General features: G+C 33.9%; 1 protein-coding gene across 3 annotated transcripts in view; it reads left to right on the top strand.

The window, feature by feature from the left end:
- Positions 1 to 24,468, top strand: part of LOC113511618 (netrin receptor UNC5C-like) — a 136,741-nt gene extending 112,273 nt beyond the window's left edge. For all 3 annotated transcript variants that reach the window (XM_052894511.1, XM_026895285.3, XM_031913450.2), the window contains 6 exons: positions 8,285 to 8,440; positions 17,272 to 17,409; positions 18,006 to 18,153; positions 18,887 to 19,008; positions 20,714 to 20,947; positions 21,488 to 24,468. In XM_052894511.1, the coding sequence (XP_052750471.1) occupies positions 8,285 to 8,440; positions 17,272 to 17,409; positions 18,006 to 18,153; positions 18,887 to 19,008; positions 20,714 to 20,947; positions 21,488 to 22,665 (1,976 nt within the window). In that variant the 3' untranslated portion in view covers positions 22,666 to 24,468. The remainder of the gene's footprint in view (positions 1 to 8,284; positions 8,441 to 17,271; positions 17,410 to 18,005; positions 18,154 to 18,886; positions 19,009 to 20,713; positions 20,948 to 21,487) is intronic.
- Positions 24,469 to 24,722: the final 254 nt, after the last annotated feature.

Here is a 24,722-nt window from a genome sequence, read left to right as displayed (position 1 = left end):
GCGTTTCCATAAGAACTATTAAAATGCCGCTGTTTAATTCTGTATGGACATAAAGCGAGTACTGCGTTCACATCAAAGGGTTAAGTGTTTCATGGCGACAGTAATAACAAGCAAGTGTTGGACAACTAACTTTAGTGTCGTTCTGATGGCGCGCAGATGTTAGGGAAATATGTTGAGCGAACTTTCAAAGTTCAACCGAAGTTTGCGTCTTTTGAAAACATTGCAGCAGTGTGGAAATTTGCGTCGCGTAGACACTGGTTAGTGACGGTTCGATGGAACTGAATGCTTGCTTATATATATAGATATATAATACCCTAAAAGTGTAATCGGGGGGGGGGGGAAGGGATTGTTAGTAATGGAGACTGAGAATCCCATTGCTAACAATATATCCAACCAGATCGACTTCCTCACGGTTCCCCCTGGAAACTATCATGGTTAATTCCTGATGAATTCATCATGATGGGCTAACTGGCCTGTTTTCATTCTCATCTATCACCCTTCACTGGTGCTCCGCCAGCGTATCCCGTTAGAGCAGGCGGGGTTACCATACCATTTTCACCCATCAAAAAAAAAAAAAGTATGATCGTGGACAAATTCGAAAGATACGAAAAGACATATTATTTTTTATTATTATATCAATCATTAATTGTCCACTGCTGAACAGAAGCCTTCCCCATAAGGGGGGTTTTGCCAGTAGTTTCCACGCTTGGCAGGCTGGTTGGCAACGCCAGTTAGACTTCGGTAATGTTTTAAAAGGAACACTGAACGCTCATCCCTCCCCTATTTAATTTCTCTTATTCGCCTCTTACAACATTTACAGGTAAGAAAAGTGTGGTTTATTCTATGTCAGGATCAAACGATATTTGTAAATAATTACATAAAGCAAATTTAATAAACACTTGATAAAATTTTGTTTGGCGTTTCATTGTATACATCCGAAAATCTTCTCCCAGATGAGCATAATGCTTACGTCACTGAATCTCATCTATTTTATTTATTTATTTATTTCAAGTAAACAGTTACATAGACAGTATATATTCTTAGTGCCGCGAGACTGCATTGCAGTTTGTGTGCAGCTTTGCGCTCTTGTACATACAGCTTTTTAAACAATTATAAACTTCTATATACTAAACTTATATCTTTATATATACATATACATAGATATGCATATATATACACATACATATACATACAGACACACATGCATATTCTAAGTGGATGTTACTGGTATGAATACTAGTCCACATTTTCATCCACTTTTTCCATAACATTCACCATCCAAATTGAATCCTGTTCTGTAAAAAAAATTTATATAAACTAACTTTTATATATATATATATATATATATATATATATATATATATATATATATATATATATATATATATATATATATATATATATATATATTAAAATAAACAACTTACTAAGTAAACATTAACAATTAATTTTTAATTGTTAGTTACTGAGTGAGATTAAATTTATTAGATATTTTCGTAATGTGTTCCTAGTAGAATTATTTGAAGTAATTTTATCTGATGTTCTATACAGAGTCATCAGTGCATGACTAATACAAAATTTACATAAAAATGACTGTGAAGGTTTGACAGTAACATGCTCTTTGTTATGTTAATATATTAGAATTGTATAATGCTAAATAAGTGTAATGTTTACGGATTTGTTTTTGTAGAAACAGTTTCTTTTGTGAGTACTTAAATAAACTTGTGAAAACATTTTTAATTCAATTTAATTAATGCTAGTCAGGGTTTACAGGAAGAGAACTCTAACAGAGTTAAGCTCGCCTGTTGTACATCTTTATTCAAAGTAATATAAAACAATGTAATCTTTGTGTATAATAAAGTATAAATAAATGAATAACATATACTTGAAACTTTAGATTGTAAAAGACATTTTCATTCCACTATGTAAGTTGCACAAAATTTAGCACTACGGTTAAGTTTGTAGATTACTATGCTGAGTATTCCCTACTTTGGCAATTTAAATAAAGAAAGAAAGAAAACATTTATTGACAACAACAAAAAGTTACATACATTATGAATTAAAAAAAAATTTATAAAATGTATAAATGTATTAGTATAACAGTGTATAACGTAGTAGTATTCCCTCATGCTCTGCTAAGGATCGATCTTAGCCATTAATCGCTAACAATTTTCCAATGAAGACACAATTTCCATTCAGAATTCAGTGCTGAAATAAAAGCAACCGTAAAACTATGGTCTTAATGATTCAATAAGAATAACCGCACATAATGGCGTTTAATTACATTTATTTATCTATTTTTATATATATCAAAATATATCACAAAATGTGTTGCTAAGCGTAAAACTCGAGAATGGTAAGACCTGTTTTCAAATGAAAGTGTAAATACCCAATTTTTCTTGTCTCCGTACAAATTGTTCCTTTATAGATGGGCCACCGCAGTCCAATAGGTTTGGACATATCGACATTTGTCGAGTTAGCTAGTTTTAATAATTTATTATAATTATATTAATATATATATATAATTTTGCACTATTATACATAATAGTTTGTACATTTTACCAGAGGGAGACTTTGTACAAAAGTAGTTTGCTTTAGCGCCTCTGTCCCATTCGTGTTTCTATCGTAAAGCAGTTGTGCTTGCATGGCTGTGTTTCAATTTGAAGGGTGGCATATGGCAGTGAATTTACAGGGTACAGAGGAATAACATCTGAGTCCTCAGGTGCAACGCATGAGTGGTATCATGGGCGAAACGGTATACTCTGTTATGTCCATGGTACTGGTCATTTCTGTAGGCGACGGTTACCACTTTCCATCAGGTGGGCCGTCAGCTTGTTTGCCATTCTAAGTTGCATAAAAAAAAAAAGATTTATTTCCAACTGGGAAGATATAATTTTTGAAAATAATATAAAGTCTATATATCATGTAGCTTTCAACAGCTAAAAGCAATATTAAATTCGATTGAATAATTTTCGAGTTTTTCCATTACAAACAAGCAATCATATAATTCCTTTTTATAATAAGTACGATGAACTTGGCATCTGTGTGTATCGTCCACAATAATAAACTAGACCAACCGGGTAGACAATAAAATGCAATCAAGAGGTTGTTTTAAGCTTAAACTGGGATTGTTGGGCTAATTAGAAACATATGTCGGCTGCTTGCGGTGAACTTTTAGTTAGTTCAGCCAGCACCATTATTTTTCTACTTTTACATTGAAATAAACAAAATGACTAGAACATTTTAAAATGTTTAATATATTAAAATATTTATTTTTAAAATTAAAAAAATTTGGTAAAACAATGTTAAACTACCAATTACCAGACTACTAATTACCAGAGGGAGACTTTGTACAAAAGTCGATTGCTTAGGTACCTCTGTCCTATTCGTGTTTCTACCGTGAAGCAGTTGTGTTTGCATGGCTGTGTTTTGATTTGAAGGATGGGATATGGCGTGAATTTACAGGGTATAGAGGAATAACACCTGAGTCCTCAGGAATGGCAACGCATGGGGGGTGTCATGAGCGAAACAGTATACTATGTTACGTCCATGGTACTGTTCATGTCTATAGGCGACGGTTACCACTTTCCATCAGGTGGGCCGTCAGCTTGTTTGCCATTCTAAGTTGTATAAAAAAAAACTAAGCAGATTCTCAAAAAATTCTCAAATAGCTCTATTTTCAAGAGGTTTACCCAAGAGACTACACCATGGGATTCTTGAAAGAGATATGCTGACGGCCCACCCGATGGAAAGTGGTAAGCGTCACCTATAGACATGAGCAGTACCATGGACATAACAGAGTATACTGATTCGCTCATGTAACCCCCAATGCGTTGCCATTACTTACTATTACTTATTCAAATGCCGGAAGAATACGGAAATAGGCTTTCAACCACTAATGTGGTATATGAATCTTTATTATTCCTGTCACTTGACCTTATGACCTGGCTGTCTCCACCGCGGAGGTAAAGGTGACTATAAATTCCACCCACAGACGTCCTAAGCAGATTTTCCTTCCTAAAACAACTGGAGAACTTTTATAACAAGGTAAAATATAACATCACGCTTACAAAGAAGTGGCATAATTTAATTATATTTGAAGCTCTAATTAACTTACGTTGTAATCTTGTTTTAAAATAATTGGTAAAAACAATAGTATTAGTATTTATTAATTTTTCATATTTCATTCATATCAGCCGTCCACTAACCACTGCTGAACTGATTCCTTCAAAAACAGGGTATTGCCAGTAGTTGCCACGTTTAGCAGGCAAATTGACAACCGCATTTAGGCTTTGATGATATTTCAAAAGGATCCTGCTGCCTGTACAATTAAGTTTCTTTAATCGCCTCTTACGACACCCACGGAAGTGGAAAATGGTCCATTCTATGCCAGAATCAAACGGAAAAATTATTTATTTATGCGTACTTTATTGTACACACTAAACATACATAACATACATATGGAAATACAACATACATACATATCCATAAAGACATGGATACATAAAGACGATTGATCAATCGTGACAATATCATATATATATAATCCTGACTTAATACATAGCATAGTTTACGTATTGACTAGCTCGATCCTGCGGCTCGATTTGCATGAATCGATAACTACATAACGTATCCTAAGTGCAGAGTTAGGATTTGATCTGCCCGTTTACTAAATTTTACTCAAATTCATTTAGTAATTTTTATATGAAGGATTGACATCCATCCATCAAATGTAACAAATTTTCATATTTATAATATTAATTGGATTTACTCGAGCAAATCCATGGGAAACAAGTAATAAAAAAAATTATCGATTTATTTGTACTTTCTATTATAATTATAGTGCGATATCTTGGCTATTAAGACGATTTTAATGACACTTTTTACAGTACATAAATATTTTTACTTTCGTTTTGGTTTCACAATAATTTAAAAATGTCTACGTACGTTCACGTTCTCGAACGATGTATTCCAAAAAAATCTGTTTGTCACAGTCACGTGACAGTAGCTTGCAATTACATGTAATTTATTTCTTATCCTCCATTAAGTTGTTTTGAAGTAAAGATACATTCACATAGCTTTTGTTTTTTAGTTAAAAAAATGCATTAGTTTATCAATTAAGTCGATAAAAAAATATTTTGAAGTAAAAAATTTGGTTCTTTTAAAATAAACATTTTTAATCTATATGGATAATTTTTAACATACATATACATTATATCTACATATACAGTAATGTGTCTAAAAATATGAAGCATATAAAAAAAAGTAAGAAAAAGAAAAAAGGGAGTAAAAATATTACAATACTAAATCAGTATTTTAATGTAACAACTTTAATTAAGGGTCCCGGATACTCTCGAAACTAGTCGAGTTTTCTCGACTAAATTACATTATTTTTTTATACTAATTAGAATGACTAACAAGCTGACGGTCCAGCTGATGGAAAGTGGTAACCGTCGCCAATGTCTATATAAGCAGTACTATGAACATAACAGAGTATACTGTTTCGCTCAGGATACCCCATGCATTGTCATTCCTGAGAACTTAGGTGTTATTACTCTGTACCCTGTAAATTCACTGCCACATCCCACCCTTCAAACCGAAACACAGCCATGCAAACACAACTGCTTCACGGTAGAAACACAAATGGGACAGAGGTGCCGAAGCAAACGACTTTTGTACAAAGTCTCTCTCTAATATTATACACAGAAGTTAAACCGTAATATATTTATTAAACTTTTAACAATAAATAGACGAATATTAGAAAATTTTGAATGAAAATAAACAGTAATATTATGAGTACACCTTTAGTAAAATATACCCATACATATGAAAATCCTTTACATCGTTGTTCCTTGCTAACGAACCTCGACTGATTTATGTGTGCGCGCATTAATTAATAAGAAATGTTACACACTTTTGTAGTTTAATATGCGTATACACCCACACGTGGTCGGAGAGAGGAGTTGTAGGGTGCAAGGCATAAGATATAGCGGATACTTCAAATATATGACAAATTTACTGATTTACACTTCCGTGTTAATGACATTTAAAGTTTTAGTGTTTTTACCAATGTAGTTTTGAACTAAATAGATATACATATTTATTGAAACTTTTTAGAAATTAATTAATATTTGAAAGAAAATTATGCTAATTTATATATACAAATTAAATAAATATAAATTTTAATAAAAATAAATATTTTTTATTACAAATATCTTATTATTATATATTAATTGTGCCCGTGATTTATCTGCATTTGAAAGATATATCAATTAATCGAAATACATGTCATATCAAATACTAGATGTAGAATAAAATTTAAAATTATTAGTTGCATGGTTAATACGCCAAATGTTAATAAACGAATAAACACACAAAAAACGTTATTTTCATATTCATAATATTAATAAGATATTTAATCTTATTAATATATGAAAACAGTAAACAGTAATTATTTATTTGAACAACAATAAATTGTTATACTGTAAATAAAAAAATTAAACAATAAAAAGTTACACTTCCTATGCAATATTTTTTTTTTATTGTAATATTAGATCTTGAATCAACAACTTATATCTAGAATAATTAAAAAATATTATATTTCCACCATACATTAGCCAATAACAGATTCCCAATTTATATACCAGATAAAATTACGCTTATTTTTGGACGGTAAGTTAAATAGAAAAAAAAATATAAAAATAAAATCTGTGGAAATACTTATTTGAAACGTCGCCTCACTGGAAGTTCAGCAATAATTAATGTAAAAGTGTGTATTATTTATGTAAAGTTGTATGAATGAATAAAATTTACATCGCTTACGTCTCTCCTTTGGCCCATTCCATACTACATATGAACACCGACTCTCTATTATTTCTTTGTGAAATAAAAAAAAAACCCTTGTGATTTACGCCCGTCTCGCATGTAAGGGCAGTTACGGCCATCTCTCAGATGTATTTTAATTTCAATTTATAGGACGGTACCTTCAAACTCGCCGACTGTTAGCGTCTTGGGCAGTAACTGTGGCTAATGCTTAGTTTTACTGTGAGAAATATACGTGGATGGTTTTATTCGTTCTGTTTAGTGTTCAATCTGGTATGTACTAGATATATCCAGTTTGGCTAAATTCTAACCGACTTTGAAAAAGGAAGTTCTATTGTCGACTATTTTTCTTTCTTTTATTTCTCTTCTATTCTATTGTAGACAAATTTTCCCTGACGCCCAATTAAAATGCGTCATTAAATCAGCGCTTAAATTTTTTTTAGAGTATTGATGTTAAATGACAGCATAATTCTTCAGCTTTCGAATGACATATCATTATTATAATTGACATTTGTCGTTTTAGTAAAATCAATGCATATGTGCACCGTCAAGGGTTGAGTCGATTTGGTTGCTCGCGAGTGTAGATAAATTTCTTTTAAATATATTTACAACTGATGGAGCTATGAGGCAATAAACGTTAAAAATAAAATACAATCGAATTGAGAACTCCTTTGTTTTGAAGTCGGTTGTATGACAGACACACAAACTGATAAACAACTATATTACTAAAATTTCATTTCAGCTCTTTGACTATAAACACCTATAAAAAGTTCATAAATTGAACCCATCAGAATCGAATCCGCGACTTTTTTAACTCAGTTATGCGAAGTAGTAATAATACGTGCACTTTTTATACTTGCCAACTAACCATGCTATTAGGGAGGTCGTTGACCGATCTGACTGCGTTCTAATTTTTTTTATACAACTTAGAATGGCAAACAAGCTGACGGCCCACCTGATGGAAAATAGTAACCGTCGTCTACAGACATGAGCAGTGTCATGGACATACCAGAGTTAACTGTTTCGCATTAAAATTTCACCAAAAACCTAACTGCGGTTGCCAACCCGCCTTCCAAGCATTGCAAATACTGGCAAACTCCCCCTTATGGAGAATGCTTGCATTCAGCAATGGACAGTTAACGACTAATATAATTTTTTTTTATATATACAACTTAGAATGGCAAACAAGCTGACGGCCCACCTGATGTAAAGTGGTAACCGTCGCCTATAGACATGAGCAGTACCGTGGACATAACAGAGTAAACAGTTTCGCCCATGATACCCCCCATGCGTTGCCATTCCTGAGGACTCGGGTGTTATTCCTCTGTACCCAGTAAGTTCACGTCATATCCCACCCTTCAAACCGACACAACAAGTTAATAATGATGTTGATGCTGACTCCATTAACTTTATAATTAATCAGCATAATTTCCAGAATACTAACATCATGTATCCTTTACAGCATTGCCTGGCCGCTGGGGCACCTGGACGGAGTGGTCCGTCTGCGGAGCCGACTGTAGACAGAGTAGGCGAAGGTCCTGCACTGGAGACACTCCGTGCTCTGGTCAACATGTCCAGCACGCTGACTGCGTGGGAGACTATTGTGGTGTCCATGGTGGTGAGTGATATCCTTTTAAGACTTCAAAATTGAAGAATTACACAAAAAGATTTTAATTTGCATCCGACTTCGAAAAGAAAGAGTTTCTAAATTCAGTTGGATTTTTTTTTAAATATATTTGTTAGGCATACTATATCGTTGTGTAACTCCGGACAATTATAAACCGAATTGCAAAATTCTTTTTTTCCAATCTGAAATGATATACTTACAGATTCGCTCGTTCAAAACTTTATCAAAATCAGTTTAGTGATTTAATTTTTAAGTCAAAATAACCGGTTTTACCACAATTGAATTTTAAGAATTTTTCTTAGTGAAACACAATCTTAAATTATTTGTGTGTATATCATACAATATCTCCGATAATTCTGTAGCAATTTTGATCATTCTTATTACAATCTATAGAATGGATATTTTACACCAATGGTATCTTTTTTTTTATACAACTTAGAATGGCAAACAAGCTGACGGCCCACCTGATGGATAGTGGTAACCGTTGCCCATAGACATGAGCAGTATCATGGACATAACAGAGTATACTGTTTCGCCCATGATACCCTCCATTCGTTGCCATTCCTGAGGACTCAGGTGTTATTCCTCTGTACCCTATAAATTCACGCCATATCCCACCCTTCAAACTGAAACACAGCCATGCAAACACAACTGCTTCACGGTTTTTATGCGTGAGAATGGCATAGTTACCTCGCCTGCTTTATCGGTATACGCTAGCGGAGTATCAATGAGCGGTGATAGGTGAGGATGAAAAGGTAGGTCAGTTATCCCATTGTGTCGAATTCAATGATAAATTGGTCACGATAAATTCCAGGGGAAACCGCGTGGAGGGTATATTAACCTGATAAGGTATATTGATAGCAATGGGGACTAAACTCCTCATTACTAACAATTCCTTCCTTTGCTTCACGGTTGAAACACGAATGGGACAGTGGTATCTCTATTGATCTGCCTGATTTAACTATGCCTTGCTCTCCCTCTTCCCTATTCTGCCCTATTCTTTTTAAAATATTATCTTTATAAATAGACAATTTAACATTTCCAATATTTTTTTTAAAATATATTATTATATCATCTCCACATTTCCGTTCGTAGCCCATCAGGCTTAATTAGGACGATATCTCATCTTTAATATCAACAAACTCCACATAGACACACAATTAGAAACATCGAGATTTTATAGGAATTTACGATTGCTTGTCACATGGGAATTACAAATTATGAAACGACACCTTCAGAGACATGTTAATTGAGCCAATTCTGTGAAAGACACACGGTTCCGTTCGTCCAGATGCCACATACACTAAAAATATACTTCCTTTTGCTCGCGCGCTCATAACTATGAAATATTACGTGTACTGGGCGCTTTATAACAGGCTATCGGTTGTAACTGCGACCTACCGTTTTATTAAGACATACACACCCCCCGCAACTCAAACAAATATCGCGCACTTGAAAGTAAACCAAAGGTGAAGCACGGGTCTCATTTTGGCGGCCGCGTTAAAAAGATTCGAGAGATACTAAAATCGGGCACCGTGACCATCTGGGTCGTATCATATCGTCTAAATTTAGAAGAGAGCCTAAAATTTTATGGTGCTCTGAACCAAAATGTCGACTAAATATTCATATCTGTAGCTTGTATATGGTCTGCCACAATTGCCGTTTTGCCGTATGGCCTTATAAAGGTATACGCAATTATTTTGTCTTTACAACTTCCCTTTCGAAATGGGCGTAGCTTTTTAGAACAATTCGAATAAATTCTTCTAATTCCCAAAAAGGGTTTCAACGTAAATTTCAATTCCTCAAGCGAGGGTTAAACGATTAAAATTGATTCAATAACATTCCGAAACATTCCAACGGAGCCAGGTCCCCGGCGGCAGCGTTTCAATCTTGGAATGGAAAATGATCAGTCCATATTTTGTTTATAATGGCAATAAATCATTTCAGTGGTCCCCGTTGACTCAGTTTCAATTTCCCATTCTGTTTATCGAACATTTGATAAATAGCTCCCAGGCATCCTCGTGAGTTGTTTTGGTTTACTTAACAATTTCTTCTTCCCCACAAATGCTCCGCTTTTCACGCTAAATAAATCTACAATCTCTGACATATTTCCCTATAAATTGCTATTGTATATCTCTCTATAAAGATTGATTGTTATTTATTGTAAAACATTATTTACGCATGACGGGTGCCATGGACCACATATACGACATGAAGTAACCCAATAGACTTCCATGGTTTTGACATATATTTTCGATTACATATTTGCAGATCTTTGTAATCATACACATTTGATTGAATTATCTTGCAGTTTTTAAATTAAATTAATTACAACTATAATAATACTACAAATTTAAAAAATAATCATATTTTAACAAATATCTGATAAAAAACTGTTTCTGTCACCAAAAAACGAATAAGATAATAATTTTCTTACAAACGAATGAACTGTACTAAAACCGCCACAATTCATTAACACGAAAACATTGCTAGTCCAAATTGATACTAATAATTCATCAGGAGAATTAAAAGGGAAGTCACTATCTACTCCAGGACTATTATGCCGTTGCTTTCAACTAATTCAAGTAAGGCCATAGAATGCGAACCATCAGCAAATTACCCATATGAAAGGTGAATGCGAAGAACGTTTCGAGGGGCCATTCATTCGCGCCGGCGCTCGCACCACTTCATTAGCCTAATTGCCGACACACAAAGGGGAAATGGCGAAAATTTTATAGCGGCTTTTCATCTTTTGTTGCCTAAACATCGTAGTAGATTGTGAACATGTCATTTATTTAACGAAACACACTAAAGATCCTATAAATAATGTACTCGGGAAGTATGTTAATAGTATCCCGAGATAGAATTTGAATGTTTTTGTTTATTAAAATTATTGTCTGAATGTGATTTGAATTGTTTTTCTAGATTATTTATTCTTTCGTTTAATTCTTTTTTATTATATTTTGGAACAGATGTTAGTTTTGTAATTTTCATTAATAATTATTTTCGGACAACATTTGCTTAAGTCCTAATATATAATCAAAAGTGTTCCAATTTTCAATGTTGTTTTTCTATATTTTACTATTCTCTTTTTTACAGTAATTCATGTATTTTTTTAAATAAACGGATTATCTTTTGTTGGAAAAAAAACCATCAAGAATCTGTATATTTAATTAATTTGTTACTAAATGCATAAAATACACTTAATAAGTATAAACCTTTCTTAGAGATCGTAGTCATATGGGTTGGAAGTTAATGATGTGCTTTTAAAATGTTAACAAACTGTTTACACATGATTTATCAGTCACTTTACTCAATCATTCTGCTATCGGGGAAGTCTACATCGATATTTTACCGCTACTCAAGATCGCTATAATATACGTAGTAAGTGAACACACTCCAGTGACTAGAAATGCACCTGTCTATTTTACGACATTCCCATTTCCTAAGCGCTATAAAATTTATTTTATGCTTCTATAATAGCTTTTCAATAAAGCCAAATAAGGCTCTCGTATATTGAATAAACAAACAACAGTAAAAATCTATTTATGTTGGGTACAGCCATCATTACCGGAGGTGGACCCCGTGAATGATTTGTTGTTATTTTGTCGAGTGAACTCAGCGGGTGATCGCAAACTGCATCCACATATCCAATCCAATCTTCCGCGCCATTATCATCTTTCCATTCATTGACTCTAGAGTCTATATTGTCTCGCAATATTTTAACAAGAGGATTTAATTCCGCAAGGCCTCCTACCACGTTATGGGCAGAACTACAAGGGTTTGTAAATTTCGATTGGATTTCGTATCTGCAATCTGCAACAGACACGAATATATGGCTGGCACTGACAAATGTTTACACCGCGTACAAATTTTGAAATTAATCCGATAAGTTTGATTCGTCGTTTATATTCGTAAATGAACACGATTATAATTTTCGCGGTTTTTATTAAACGTATGAAATCAAGTAGCGGATGTTCGGGTGATTTATTGAATTTTAAACATTGGTTAGCAATAAAACTTGTGGAGACTTGATGCTTGTTTATATCAGAGATTTATGGGCACTGCCCCACAGCTATTGCGCCATTGAATGTTTCACGTGTACATTTGAAAGGTGTATTTGTGGAATTCTGGCCAGTATCTTGAATTTATGCATTTAAAATTGTCCCACCAGTAGTATGATTATTTTTTATACCATTTACGTTATTGGGTCTAAATATTTTATGGTCTTACATTAAACATTTGAACTGAATCCTTTACCAAGAATAAAAGGCAAGTTCTTATTCATTCTACTTATCAGATTATGAGAAAATATAAAAATAATGCAGTACCTGTAGTGGGGTCAACTTAATCAAGTATATTGAATTGAATTTTAATTAACCTTGTTTTTTATTTAGACTCCTGGGAATTGCATACTGTAAGCTAGTTCACGGTATCACATTGCCAGTGTTAATATTTTTTTCCTTTTGCAATTTTACATTAAAATTTGTCAAAGAGTTGAAATAATTGAAGAAAGTTTTGGAAAAAATGAAATTTGGATAATAATAGAATTTTGGATAATTTATTCTTGAGTCTGGGCATTTTTAACTGTGTATTTACTCATGTAAATGCTTAAGTTTGCAACTTTGAATGGATCGATGTTTATTACTCTTTCACGTGAAAATTACTGAACGGATTGCAATAAAATTTGGTACTGGGCTAAGTTTTGTCCTAATGTAACACGTGCGATACTTAATGAACTAATTCATGCGGATGATTCCACGGAATATAGTTAACTATAATTAAACGTATGTCAAGTAATAACTAACCAATGTACGTATCAGCCAGTTTTAACGATAATTAATGGACATATATCATTCAGTATGCATCTGTAATTACCCACGCCCTAAATACAGACTGTATGACGTTTAAACGGTCTGTTATTGAAATTAAATTGAATTTAGCAAAAACGTTTGTTGTCGAATTCATTAAAGTTTATTGGAAATATACTGTGATTTATACTTTGTACAAGTCGTTTGCTTTTGTATCTCTGTCTCATTCATGTTTCCACCGTGAACCAGTTGTGTTTGCATGGCTGTTCGGTTTGATGGGTGGGATATGGCAGTGAATTTACAGGGTACAGAGGAATAACACCTTAGTCCTCAGGAATGGGAGGTATCATGGGCGAAACAATATATACTCTGTTATATCCATCATACTGCTCATGTCTATAGGCCACGGTTACCACTTTCCATCAGGTGGGCCGTCAGCTTGTTTGCCATTTTAAGTTGCATAAAAAAATTGATAGCAAACTATTTTTAACACGCCACTTCGATGACCGTATCGTTCGTTAACGTATTGACGTGAACGTAGAATGTTCCTACATCTTGCTTCAAATTTAATAACTATTCATTCTCTTACACATTTATAATATTAGTTAGGATTAATTTCTCTTTAATATTATATATCAAAAATCAAAAACTTAAAGTAAATATATCAAAAGCTGCAGATGCCCTTTTAAAACAAGCTTATGTAAATTTTGAAATTTTGTTTTCAATCTCTCAGCCAACTAAAAAAATGGATTCAAACGTAGTGTCAACTTTAATTGTATCTGACGTTAAACGCAATCTAGCAAATTCGATACTAGGTATGTATTTTTGTATGGTTGAATTATTTACAAGGTGCCAGTCAATATCTTTAACAAAAGTGCATTTTAATAATTCACTAAAACATTTTGTGTGTTTTGGCAAAATATAAATCATATCTAAAACAAATAAATAGTTAAAAATACCTAGTCAATTAACGTTGTTTTTCTTTTTTTAAAATGGACAAATAATTGTAAGAAAAAATTTTAATCATTACTTAATTATGTATTCTATTGTAACATTTTCTTAATGAAATACAATTCAATCTGGCTGAATATAAAATACGATTAAAAAAAAAACAACTGTTGTTAGCAGCTTAATTCTTTTTTTTTTTTGCCGATGGCCAGCTAACCAAGTGAGCAGCGGACATAACCACTTCACTATATTCAGGTTCAGAACCGCTCTGAACTCATGAACGCGAGTTATGTTCCTTACTGGACCCCATTTTAAATTAGATTTTTAAAATAAAATATTAATTACTGTTTATCTAATTACTCTTAGAATTTTTTTTAATAATTTTGATAAGATTTCCCAAAAACGGTTGACGTCACGCAGGCGGCCGGTCGTAAAACTATAAGCCAAATCCTTTAGTTATATAGAAAAAAACATTTTTTTTTATTTATTCATAAACAAAAATATGTTTTTGAATGTCAAGTAAATACGAAAGATACAATAATTTCATACAGTATATAAGACATTAATTAAATTAAACGTAATACAAATATTACAGTCACTTAGTCATCTCTTAACATAAACAACAAATATATTAAAATTTACTGTAATACGCCGATCCCAAATAATAATTAGGATAAGGGTAGGAAGATGATGACGATGATGATGATGATGAATTTTGATAAAATTTCGTACTCTCTAAATCACTATGCGTCATTTAATTATAAAAAAAAAGTAAAAAAAGAGTTTTTTGGGGTTTTTTTCAGGATATATTATAATAGGATGTATAGGATGTCAATGGGACCCTCATAGTACGAAATCGTCTATCCATACGCCTGTGTCTCTCTCTCGTTCTCAACGAATAGTTTTATTTTCTTTATAAAAAGTCAAATGGGAATAATAGAAATTTCGAAATTGTTTTGTTTGTTTTAAAATTTCGAAACAGTTGCCCCTCCAGCGTGTACCGATAATGCAGACGTAACCACTCCATTATCATTAATTAAAGAAAAAACACTCTGTCACGTCAAAACTAAAGGTACCAAGCGGAACACAACGTTGGCTACACCGCGCCTTGTTTTTAATTACCCGTGTAACGTCCCACTTCGTTATCGGGCTATCGAACGATGGCTTCATTGTGCGCCCAGTAAGAGCTCGCTTTTTTCTTTTTATCTGCGAACCTGCGAACTTAAAAATGATAGTGCGATAATTATTAAGAATTTGCATTGTTCATTGTTAACCTCTCATTGCTTTTGTACTCGACTGATCGATCAATGAGGTAAAGGGATACTGAGTGCGGTCTTTTCTTGGATGGGTGACCATATAGGGTAATCTATGTAATTTATAAGCACGCTCAAATGTGGTGACGCATGAAGTAAATCTAGTTTTAGTGGCATTTTTAAAACCCCTTGTGATTTCTTGTTGATAATTCCATGAAAATATTTTATATCATAAACTAAGGATATTTTTTATAAAAATTAATGGGTAAACCCATCAAGCACAAATAGTAAAATTATATTAGTTCTTTTTAACGTCTGTAAGTTTGCTAATTACACCAAAATTGGGTAAGAAAGATATTTTCAATATACTTTTTTATTCTAATATGGTGGCTAACAAGCATACGGCCAGTCTGATGGTAAATGGGATTACCGTACTGAAGATTGTACAAGAAACACACATAGACATTTTATGTTCACAGCGAGTGATCAGAAAAAGAATATAACTATTCACCCTTGAAAATAGTTTACAGTATTTTCAATTTTAATTCTTTGTAATTAGAGTTATATTCAGCCACAATATTCTTTTATTATCATTATATATTACTCATATAAAAATTAAAAAAAATGTTTTTTCTTATACAACTTCGAATGGCAAGCAAGCTGACGGCCCACCTGATGGAAAGTGGTAACCATCGCCTATAGATATGAGCAGTACCATGGACATAACAGAGTATACTGTTTCGCCCATGATACCCCCCAAGCGTTGCCATTCCTAAGGACTCAGATGTTATTCCTTTGTACCCAGTAAGTTCACGCCATATCCCACCCAAACCGAAACACAGCCATGCAAACACAACTGCTTCACGGTTGAAACACGAATGGGACAGAGGTACCGAAGCAATCGACTTTTGTAAAGTCTCCCTCTGATTTTGATTCTATCAACTCATTTTTACCTTCCGTAAATATTTGTTTTGTTGATAATACATTAATATCGCTTATTATACAAGATTTATCAAAAAGTTTTTAACTATTTGAAAACTTATAACGTATTTTATGAGACAAAGTTTTTTTTTTTATTAAAAACATGGTCGAGGTATGAAAATAACTTTTTTTTTTCATAAATAGATAATTTACTTCGTAATTTATATCAATTTTAAAGAAACAATCTTAAAAAGGGTTCCAGGAACAAGCATTCGAAGTGGCCTTTTGAAAATTATATTATTATTCAGATTTCAAGTATGCGCTTTCATCTATAATTAAACTTGATTGAAGTTCAAACTAGATTAACCTTAAATTTTCATTTTTAACAGTCTTGAGTTTTCGTGGAAAATTATCGAGAAGTTTTTTTTTTTTTTACTTAGAATGATAAGTTCGTAACTTACCTGATGGGAAGTGGTTACCATCGCCTATAGACATAGCACTATGGATAAATAACGAGACTAATAGGTATGAAAGGACAAAAACAAGAAAAAAAAGTATATACTATATATAATATAAAAGTAATATTTTAATTGTTTTATTATATGTTACGTGAAAGTGTGTCTGTTTGTTGCCTCTTAGTATCTTGACTATAAAAATACTATAAATTAAGAATAGTTTTTAAATAGAAAAAAAAAAAGATCCATAGGAAACTCACGTAAAAAGCTAATGTTAATTTTACAATAAATTAAACAATACTCCCGAGGCTCGCGCTCTACACAGCTGCTCTTGACTACGGGTCCGTGATGGTCCCGAAACTACTCGAGCATTCTCGACTCCACGTAAGTTAATTCGAATGTTCTCACACTATATGGTTAAATATTACCAACAGTTGCTGCCTACAGCGACGTGCCTCTGTACATCGGCATCGCAGTGGCCGTAGTGGTATTCCTAGCGGGGGCTGCCGTGGTCTACAAACTGCTACAAAGGAAGACAAGGGATCATTCGCTCTACACTATGACGAGGACTGGTGAGTTTACGCGTATATAGGACTTCAAAAAGACAATAATTGAAGAAGAAATCTCTGTCAGAGATAAGTCCACTCTTGCTCACAACATTTATAAATAGATTAGTTTATATGTAACTTACAAGTGCAATAAAGAATATATATATAATTCGTCTCTTTTTGTAGATGTTTCTGTTGATGTGATTGTGTCGCCACTTCTAAACCGATTTTGATAATTATTTTTCCAATTAATTGGATTTAATCGTGTGTATATCACATATTAATTTTGTTACTAAATAGTATTTAAATTAAGAAGCTGTATTTTTTTTATTTTGCACAACAAATTCAATTCAGCGTTCTGAATTCAAATATTTGAAATTTTATATGTTTATGAAACAGTTCGAAATCCATCGTCGGGTATTATCTTATTTTCATTTTTATATAATCTTTTCTGTTTGTTTGCTCATTACATTGCACTGTGATTTTTTGTTTATACCTGCTGTCCAATAAATGACACTGTTGTTATATTAAGTCCACCTTTTACACTGTTTGGGTCCATTAGAGTTCAATAAATAAATTTTATACATATGTCTTCTATAATTCTTCTTTTTTTTAAACAGATTTCCAACCGGAAATATACCCGACAGTGGAGAAACAGTCCTTGTCTTTGGCACCGGACCTGATGCAGCATCGACCTCCAAGATACGAGCATCCGCAACCCGATACAAGAGCTGAGCATCACTACGATGTACCTCATCTCACTAATAGGTACAACTCATTTTTATTTTTCAATAATCTTCGAGACTTACTACCTTACTTACTTACTTACACCTTAACACACCATAGGGGAAAAGGGATTGTTAGTAATGGGATTAGAGGCCCCATTGCCATCAATATGCCTTATCAGATCGACTTCCACGCGGTTCCCTCTGGAAACCATCTTGATTGTTTTTTTTATAAATTCATCACTATGGGCCAACTGACCTGCTTTCATCCCACACTAGTGCCTCGCCAGTGTATACCGACAGCGCGGGCGGGGCTAATATCCATTATCATCCATTAAAAAAACTCGTCTTACCTCATGTCACCTCATCTTATCTCATCTCATCTCATTTAATTTAATTTTAACTTATTTAATTTAATTGAATCTAATCTAAACATTCAATGCTGATTTATTATTGGAAAACCAAAAAAAAATCTTTAAATCCTATACTAACACGGTGTGTCTATGTCGATTTTATGGGAAGACAATGAATCAGTAACCTCTGACTGACCTGATCCATCCTCACCTATCATCCCTCACTGATGCCGCTGCGGCGTATAACAATAACATAAACGAGGCGACCTTTCCATTGTCATTCATTAAAAAAAATCTTAAGGATCATGGCCGACGCGACCTCAAAGGTTTATATATATATATAGGTAAATTATGAAAAACATGCCCTTTTAATTTGTATCAAAATTTTTAATTATGCATATTTAATTTACATCTCTTCTGCAGCTACGCGTCTCCGGTGGACCATCAAATCACGCCATGTGCATCCAGCAAAGGGCAGAGCGACGATTATGATAGCAAACCTTACAGCGAATCCGAGCATTCGGTGTCTAGTTGTTTCACCAGTTGTAAGTACATTTTATAAATATTTTATACAGCTGTCTTTTATCCGCGACTTTGTTCACGTGAACCAAGCATACGGCCCACCTGATGGTAAACGGTTACCGTAGCCTATGAACGCCTGCAATATCAGGGGTATTACCCTCTTTACCCCACTTTTGAACCTATAGTAGACCTATGTCCTCCTCCATTCTCTATAGAACATGCATACCAAATTTCATAATAATAAGTCGCTTTGTTACCTACAAACAAACTCACTTTCATATTTATAATACATACATACATATCTATCACGTCTGTCTCCCATTAGGGTAGACAGAGACAATGAAATGCAAAGCTTATGTTCAGCAGTGGACAATTAGTGGGCTGATATGATGACGATGATGATTTATTGACTTATACTAGGATAACTATGTCTTGGTAATCAATTGTTTGACCAAGAACACCAGAGCTTAAAATCTGCATACACAGGCGTTTGTTACATAAGATTTTACGGGCTTATAACGGATTTCTCCAAATCCTAGGATAACGGAAAATAATGGGCCTTAGAGCAAGTGAAGCCGCAAGAAACAGCTAGTATCTAGTTAAATATGATATAGGAAATTTTTTTATAGTTAAAGCAGGAAGGAACCTTCGTCGATTAAACTAAGATCGTATCTCTATGGTATCTTATTTCTCATTAGCGTTTAATCGGTAGTATAATAACATAATAGTCTATTGTCTAAAATATAGTTAAGTTCAGGGCTATTAATAGTTTAAATATGATTTCCAATTAAAAATGTCGATAGCTACGTAATAACTTTAATATTATAATCAAAGATTTTAAGATATGAATAAATAAATTATAATATTTTTTTTTTGTCATGGATTGGTAACACTGCTTGCTCTATTAGTATGTGCTATAGAGGATTCAATAAGACATGAAAAGTAAAGATTGAAATAGGTCAGTTTGCTCCTCGTGAATTCAGCAATAATTGACCGCAATGGTTTCCAGGAGAAACCGCGCGGAGGTTGAGTGATAGGGCTTTAGGACTAACAATCCCTCCCCCCCCCCTTCCCAGCTTTACTGATTTTTGATAGTGATGTACCAATAAAAAATTATAAGTAAAAATAAAGTCAAATCACATGACCTATCACAACTAATTCACCAGAATTTACCAACGATGATGTCCAGGAAGATTTCTTTTATGAAACTTAGAACAGCAAATAAACTGATGACCTACTAGATAGAAAATGGTAAATGTTACCTATAAACATTAACAGCACTATCAATATCACAGAAAATATACTGTGATGCCCATGATACTCTTAATAAAACTAATAATAGTGGAACGTGGAGTTCTTATAATGATGAGGAGAAATATGATGCCCGCGGCCACTTTTTACCATCGTACGGCTCGCTATCGACGAGGAGTTCATCTTCATATCCTACAGTCTAATAGTTGCGTACAGCGCGGTTTCTGAGATGTTTCCTCCCACGAACACTCAGGTTATGGAATGAGCTCCCTGTTGAAGTTTTCCCAAGAGACTACAGCATGAGATTCTTCAAAAGGGCGGTAAAGAGGTTTCTTCAGGGTCGGCAACATGCGCGTAATACCTCCGGTATTGCAGGTGTTCATAGGTTACGGTCATCACTTACCATCAGGTGGGCCGTATGCTTGTTTGCCACCTCAGTGGTATGAAAAGAGATTTAACAAAATATTTTTCTTCCAGCTGGCTCCATGTACGACGCTGCAAATGAATCGGTTACTCTTCAACTTGCTGAACTGGTTTCAAATTCACCAACCTCGCAATCACTCTCAGTATCAAACGTTGGAGCGAGATTGGCATTGCCAGCTGCTGGCGTGGCACTATCAGTCCCTGAAAGTGCTCTAAGCAGGGGCAGAAGAGAACAGATGTACGTAGCCGTTGTAAAGGACGACCGATACCGACCCAGACTTGGGAAAGGTAGGTATCATAATACCAATAAAAAATATTCCTTTTATGAAATACATGTGTCACACAACAATGTTTTTTTACTAGATTATACAGACAAGTTTGCTGTCCCATCATAATGTCATTTATAGCAAAGATGTTCATATTTAATTCGTAGCTATTACCATTTTTTTCTATAATCTTCAATTTATATTTATCCTAAAAGCACAGACAGTCAATCATTCATTAATTACATTATAATATTTAAAAACTGATATGTTTTATCTATAATTAGATACCATCTTAAAAATTGTTGTATAAATTATATGATTAAATTTAAACATGCAACAACATGTAATTTCTTTAGAACATACTTTGTGTGGATGATCGGCAAATATGTTTTTGCGATAAACTCCGTATGGGTATTAATAAATCTAATTTATTTAATACGCTATCAAATGCCAGAGAGGTGTAATTATGTCAAGAAAAACACGAGTTACCCCAAGGCTAAGACATCGCATGTATCGCGCTGTAGTCTGACGTCCTATATTAAAAACAATTTTTGCCCCGCAGGTATAACGCAGCTGAGTCCAGTAGTAAAATGTGGACCTCCGCGTCTCCAATTAAACAAATCGGTAATACTGCAGATCCCTCACTGTGCAAGTCTTAAACACGGGTTCTGGAACCTTTCACTGTATGCTATTGATCATAACAATGCAAAGTCTGATAATAATCAGCCACAATGGAGGAAAGTTGTTGGTCTGGGCCAAGAAACTATTAATACTCCAGTCTTTACACAGCTTGACAACGACAAAATATATCTTGTGACAGATATGCTGTCTACATTTGTATTAGTAGGCGAGAGCTTCAATGGTAAAGCAGTTAAAGCTTTACAGTTAGCCATATATGCCCCATCATCTATTAATGAATCGTGTACAGAGTATAGTATTAGGTTATATGTATTTGAAGATACACCTTGCGCACCATACTATTGTCAGGAGCAAGAGAAAAAGCTAGGTGGAGTTTTACTTGAACGTGCTAAGACATTGTTATTCCAAGATGGTGGTTCTAATTTATGTTTGAACTTGGAACACGTAAGTCCTGGTTGGAAACCAAAACCAGGTATAGGCTACCAGGAAATACCATTCAACCATGTTTGGACTTCAAATTACAACGCTTTGCATTGCAGTTTTGTTCTGGAAAGGACACACGACTGTGACAATATTGATTTTAATATTTCCGCATGTCAAAGGACCAATCCCTCCTACAAGCAGACATTCCGAATATCTCTCGAAGATATACGTAGTCGATCGCCGAGAGGGCGCTCCCCTCGTGCCGAATCTCAACGTAGTTTTAACATAACTGAGAATCTTTTAGAGGCTCGAATGTGCCGGAGCGAAGAGGGGAGCGATAGTGGTAAACGTAACTTAACCGTGAGCGAAGCGGGAGTCAACGAGTGTGCGGGCGAAGGGTCATTTAAATTAAGTGCACGAATAAAACGGCAGCTATGCGCTATATTGGATCCACCGAATGCACGCGGTAACGACTGGCGCGCGCTGGCGGCGAGACTCGGCGTTGATCGTTATACAACGTGGTTCGCCACAAAGAGCTCACCCACTGAGGCTATCTTGGAATTGTGGGAATGCAGAGAACGCGGTCCCGGTGCTACAGCTGGCCTAGCTGCAGCTCTTAGGCAAATGGATCGACACGATGCCGCCGACTTACTCCAAGGACGGCCATCTTGGTTATGAATCATCGACAAGTCAGGTCTTGACTTTAATTAGCGATTCACGCTTCGAGCCGGTTACTCGATAATTTTCTATTCAGAATTGTAAATTAAAATGAATGTGAAAGGTATAGGCGTATAAATTATGATGGATTTATATGAATGATTTGTTGGTGAAATAATGAGTAGTTTAAATGTTACGTTAGAGAAAGTATAGTTTCGTAGGCCAACGGCCTAAGGTTTTGTAAAATCGTCGTAGTATATTTTGTATAGAATATTATCTATGCTGTAGATAAGCGATGGGAAATAAATTATATTATAGTAGCAATAATAGTGCCTACAATGTCTTTTAAAGAAACAATACCAACATGTTGGTTACGGTTGATTATTTTGTTAATTTTTATAAATGTTTGAGTGTTCATTACAACGTCAAAAATTTATTGCTTAAGTTCTCGTTTGGTTGCCTGTTTTTATTTTCAATGAACCGCTTGTTTGGAATTTCGAACTTGTGCCAAATCTATGATGCCACTGCGCTATTTGGCAATAATCTTCAAAAAATGTTATAGATATTCAACTCAACTATCGGAGCTTAATCGTATTCTTAAAGTAGTTACGTCTTTTTTATTATTTAAGAGAAAAGAGGCATAACCATTTCAATTATAACTCTTCTAGGACTATTTAATGTTAGCCAATATTATTATGATAACTATAATTACTGTTCATTAATAAAACTCAATTACGCTAAAAATCAATTATTCTTAACGCAGAAGTTGTAATTGAAAATGGTAACGCCTAACACTTAGAAAGACTTAAGCCAATTGCATTTACTGATCACTATAAACATAATGTTCTGGTGAATCACTTCAAAACACGTCATTACTATCTAATAAGACATCATTTTCTCATTTTTGATCATAATTTGCTTAATGACATGTTTAGATTACGATCAAATATTGATATAATGCCCTGTCTTAAAAACTGTTATTTAATCTGAAGAATTGCATTTATGGGAATGAAATTTAATTGGAAATACTACATGCAGAAGTCCTTTCCTAAACGTTCTTATATCTACACCTACCTACAGTTCATGTTAATGTAACAAATGCAACTTTGCAAGTCATATTAGATAGTATAAACTAAATTAGGTAAATTTTGCTAGTGTCACCATTTTTGATACGACAAAGAAAATAATAATTATCTCTCATTATAATCTGACAATATTGATACTATTAAATTCTATAGTTTTATTGTAACAATCGATGTCTTAAATGTCTTAAAGAACCCCGTAAACTTTACCTTGATATCAATGATATTATTGCCTAAACATCTCTTAACATTGATTGCCTCTTCATTTTCCGCTACAAAAATCTCGGGTACTCCTTTAAAGATTTCGATACTAAACATGTTTGATCAACTTTTCGCTTTACGTAACACCCATCTTGCCACACTAGCTTCTGTAAGCAACTTTACGCAAGAAAGCTTTTGTGTGTCAGTATTAACAAACTATATAATCCCTGCGTACACAGAAACAGCTAAAGGATTACAGGTTTATCAAGATTAGCATATTCATCCACGGCCACCCATAGTCACGTGTCGTTCTGAAGTGATTCACCTTAATCCTGCATCGCATCTTCACATTTCTGTATATAAAGTGCTGTATATACTTGTGTCGCAGTTACAACAAGTAGTTATTATGTAATCATGATTTTGTAAATGATTATACACCGCCACCGTAGACTATATATATATTTTTGTTAACGTGATGATTATTAAAATAAATGGATCTGTGATACTTAAAATAATATGAAATAAATTATGTTTAACTGTGCATTTGTTTCTTTTATTAATTTTGATCACACAATTTTCATGGGATTCCCTTCTAAATACTTGTCTCAAACTGCATATTATATTTTTAAATTTTAATTGTTATCAAAACCCAAATTATCGGAATATTTTTAACTGTTTATTACTATTACGAAGAACAGAGTTGGATAAGCAAGCTCCCCTATCTCTTGCATTGAAACTACTGCATGATATTTTGAGCCAGTATCCGCTATTGGATGTATTTGCCTCCAACTTGCT

This window comes from Galleria mellonella, unplaced genomic scaffold (assembly GCF_026898425.1).
Source record: "Galleria mellonella isolate WM207_F2 unplaced genomic scaffold, CSIRO_AGI_GalMel_v1 utg213, whole genome shotgun sequence".
In the NCBI taxonomy this organism is placed as follows: domain Eukaryota; kingdom Metazoa; phylum Arthropoda; class Insecta; order Lepidoptera; family Pyralidae; genus Galleria; species Galleria mellonella.
The sequence above is the reverse complement of the archived record's forward strand: the minus strand, read 5'-3'. Positions and strand labels throughout refer to the sequence as shown.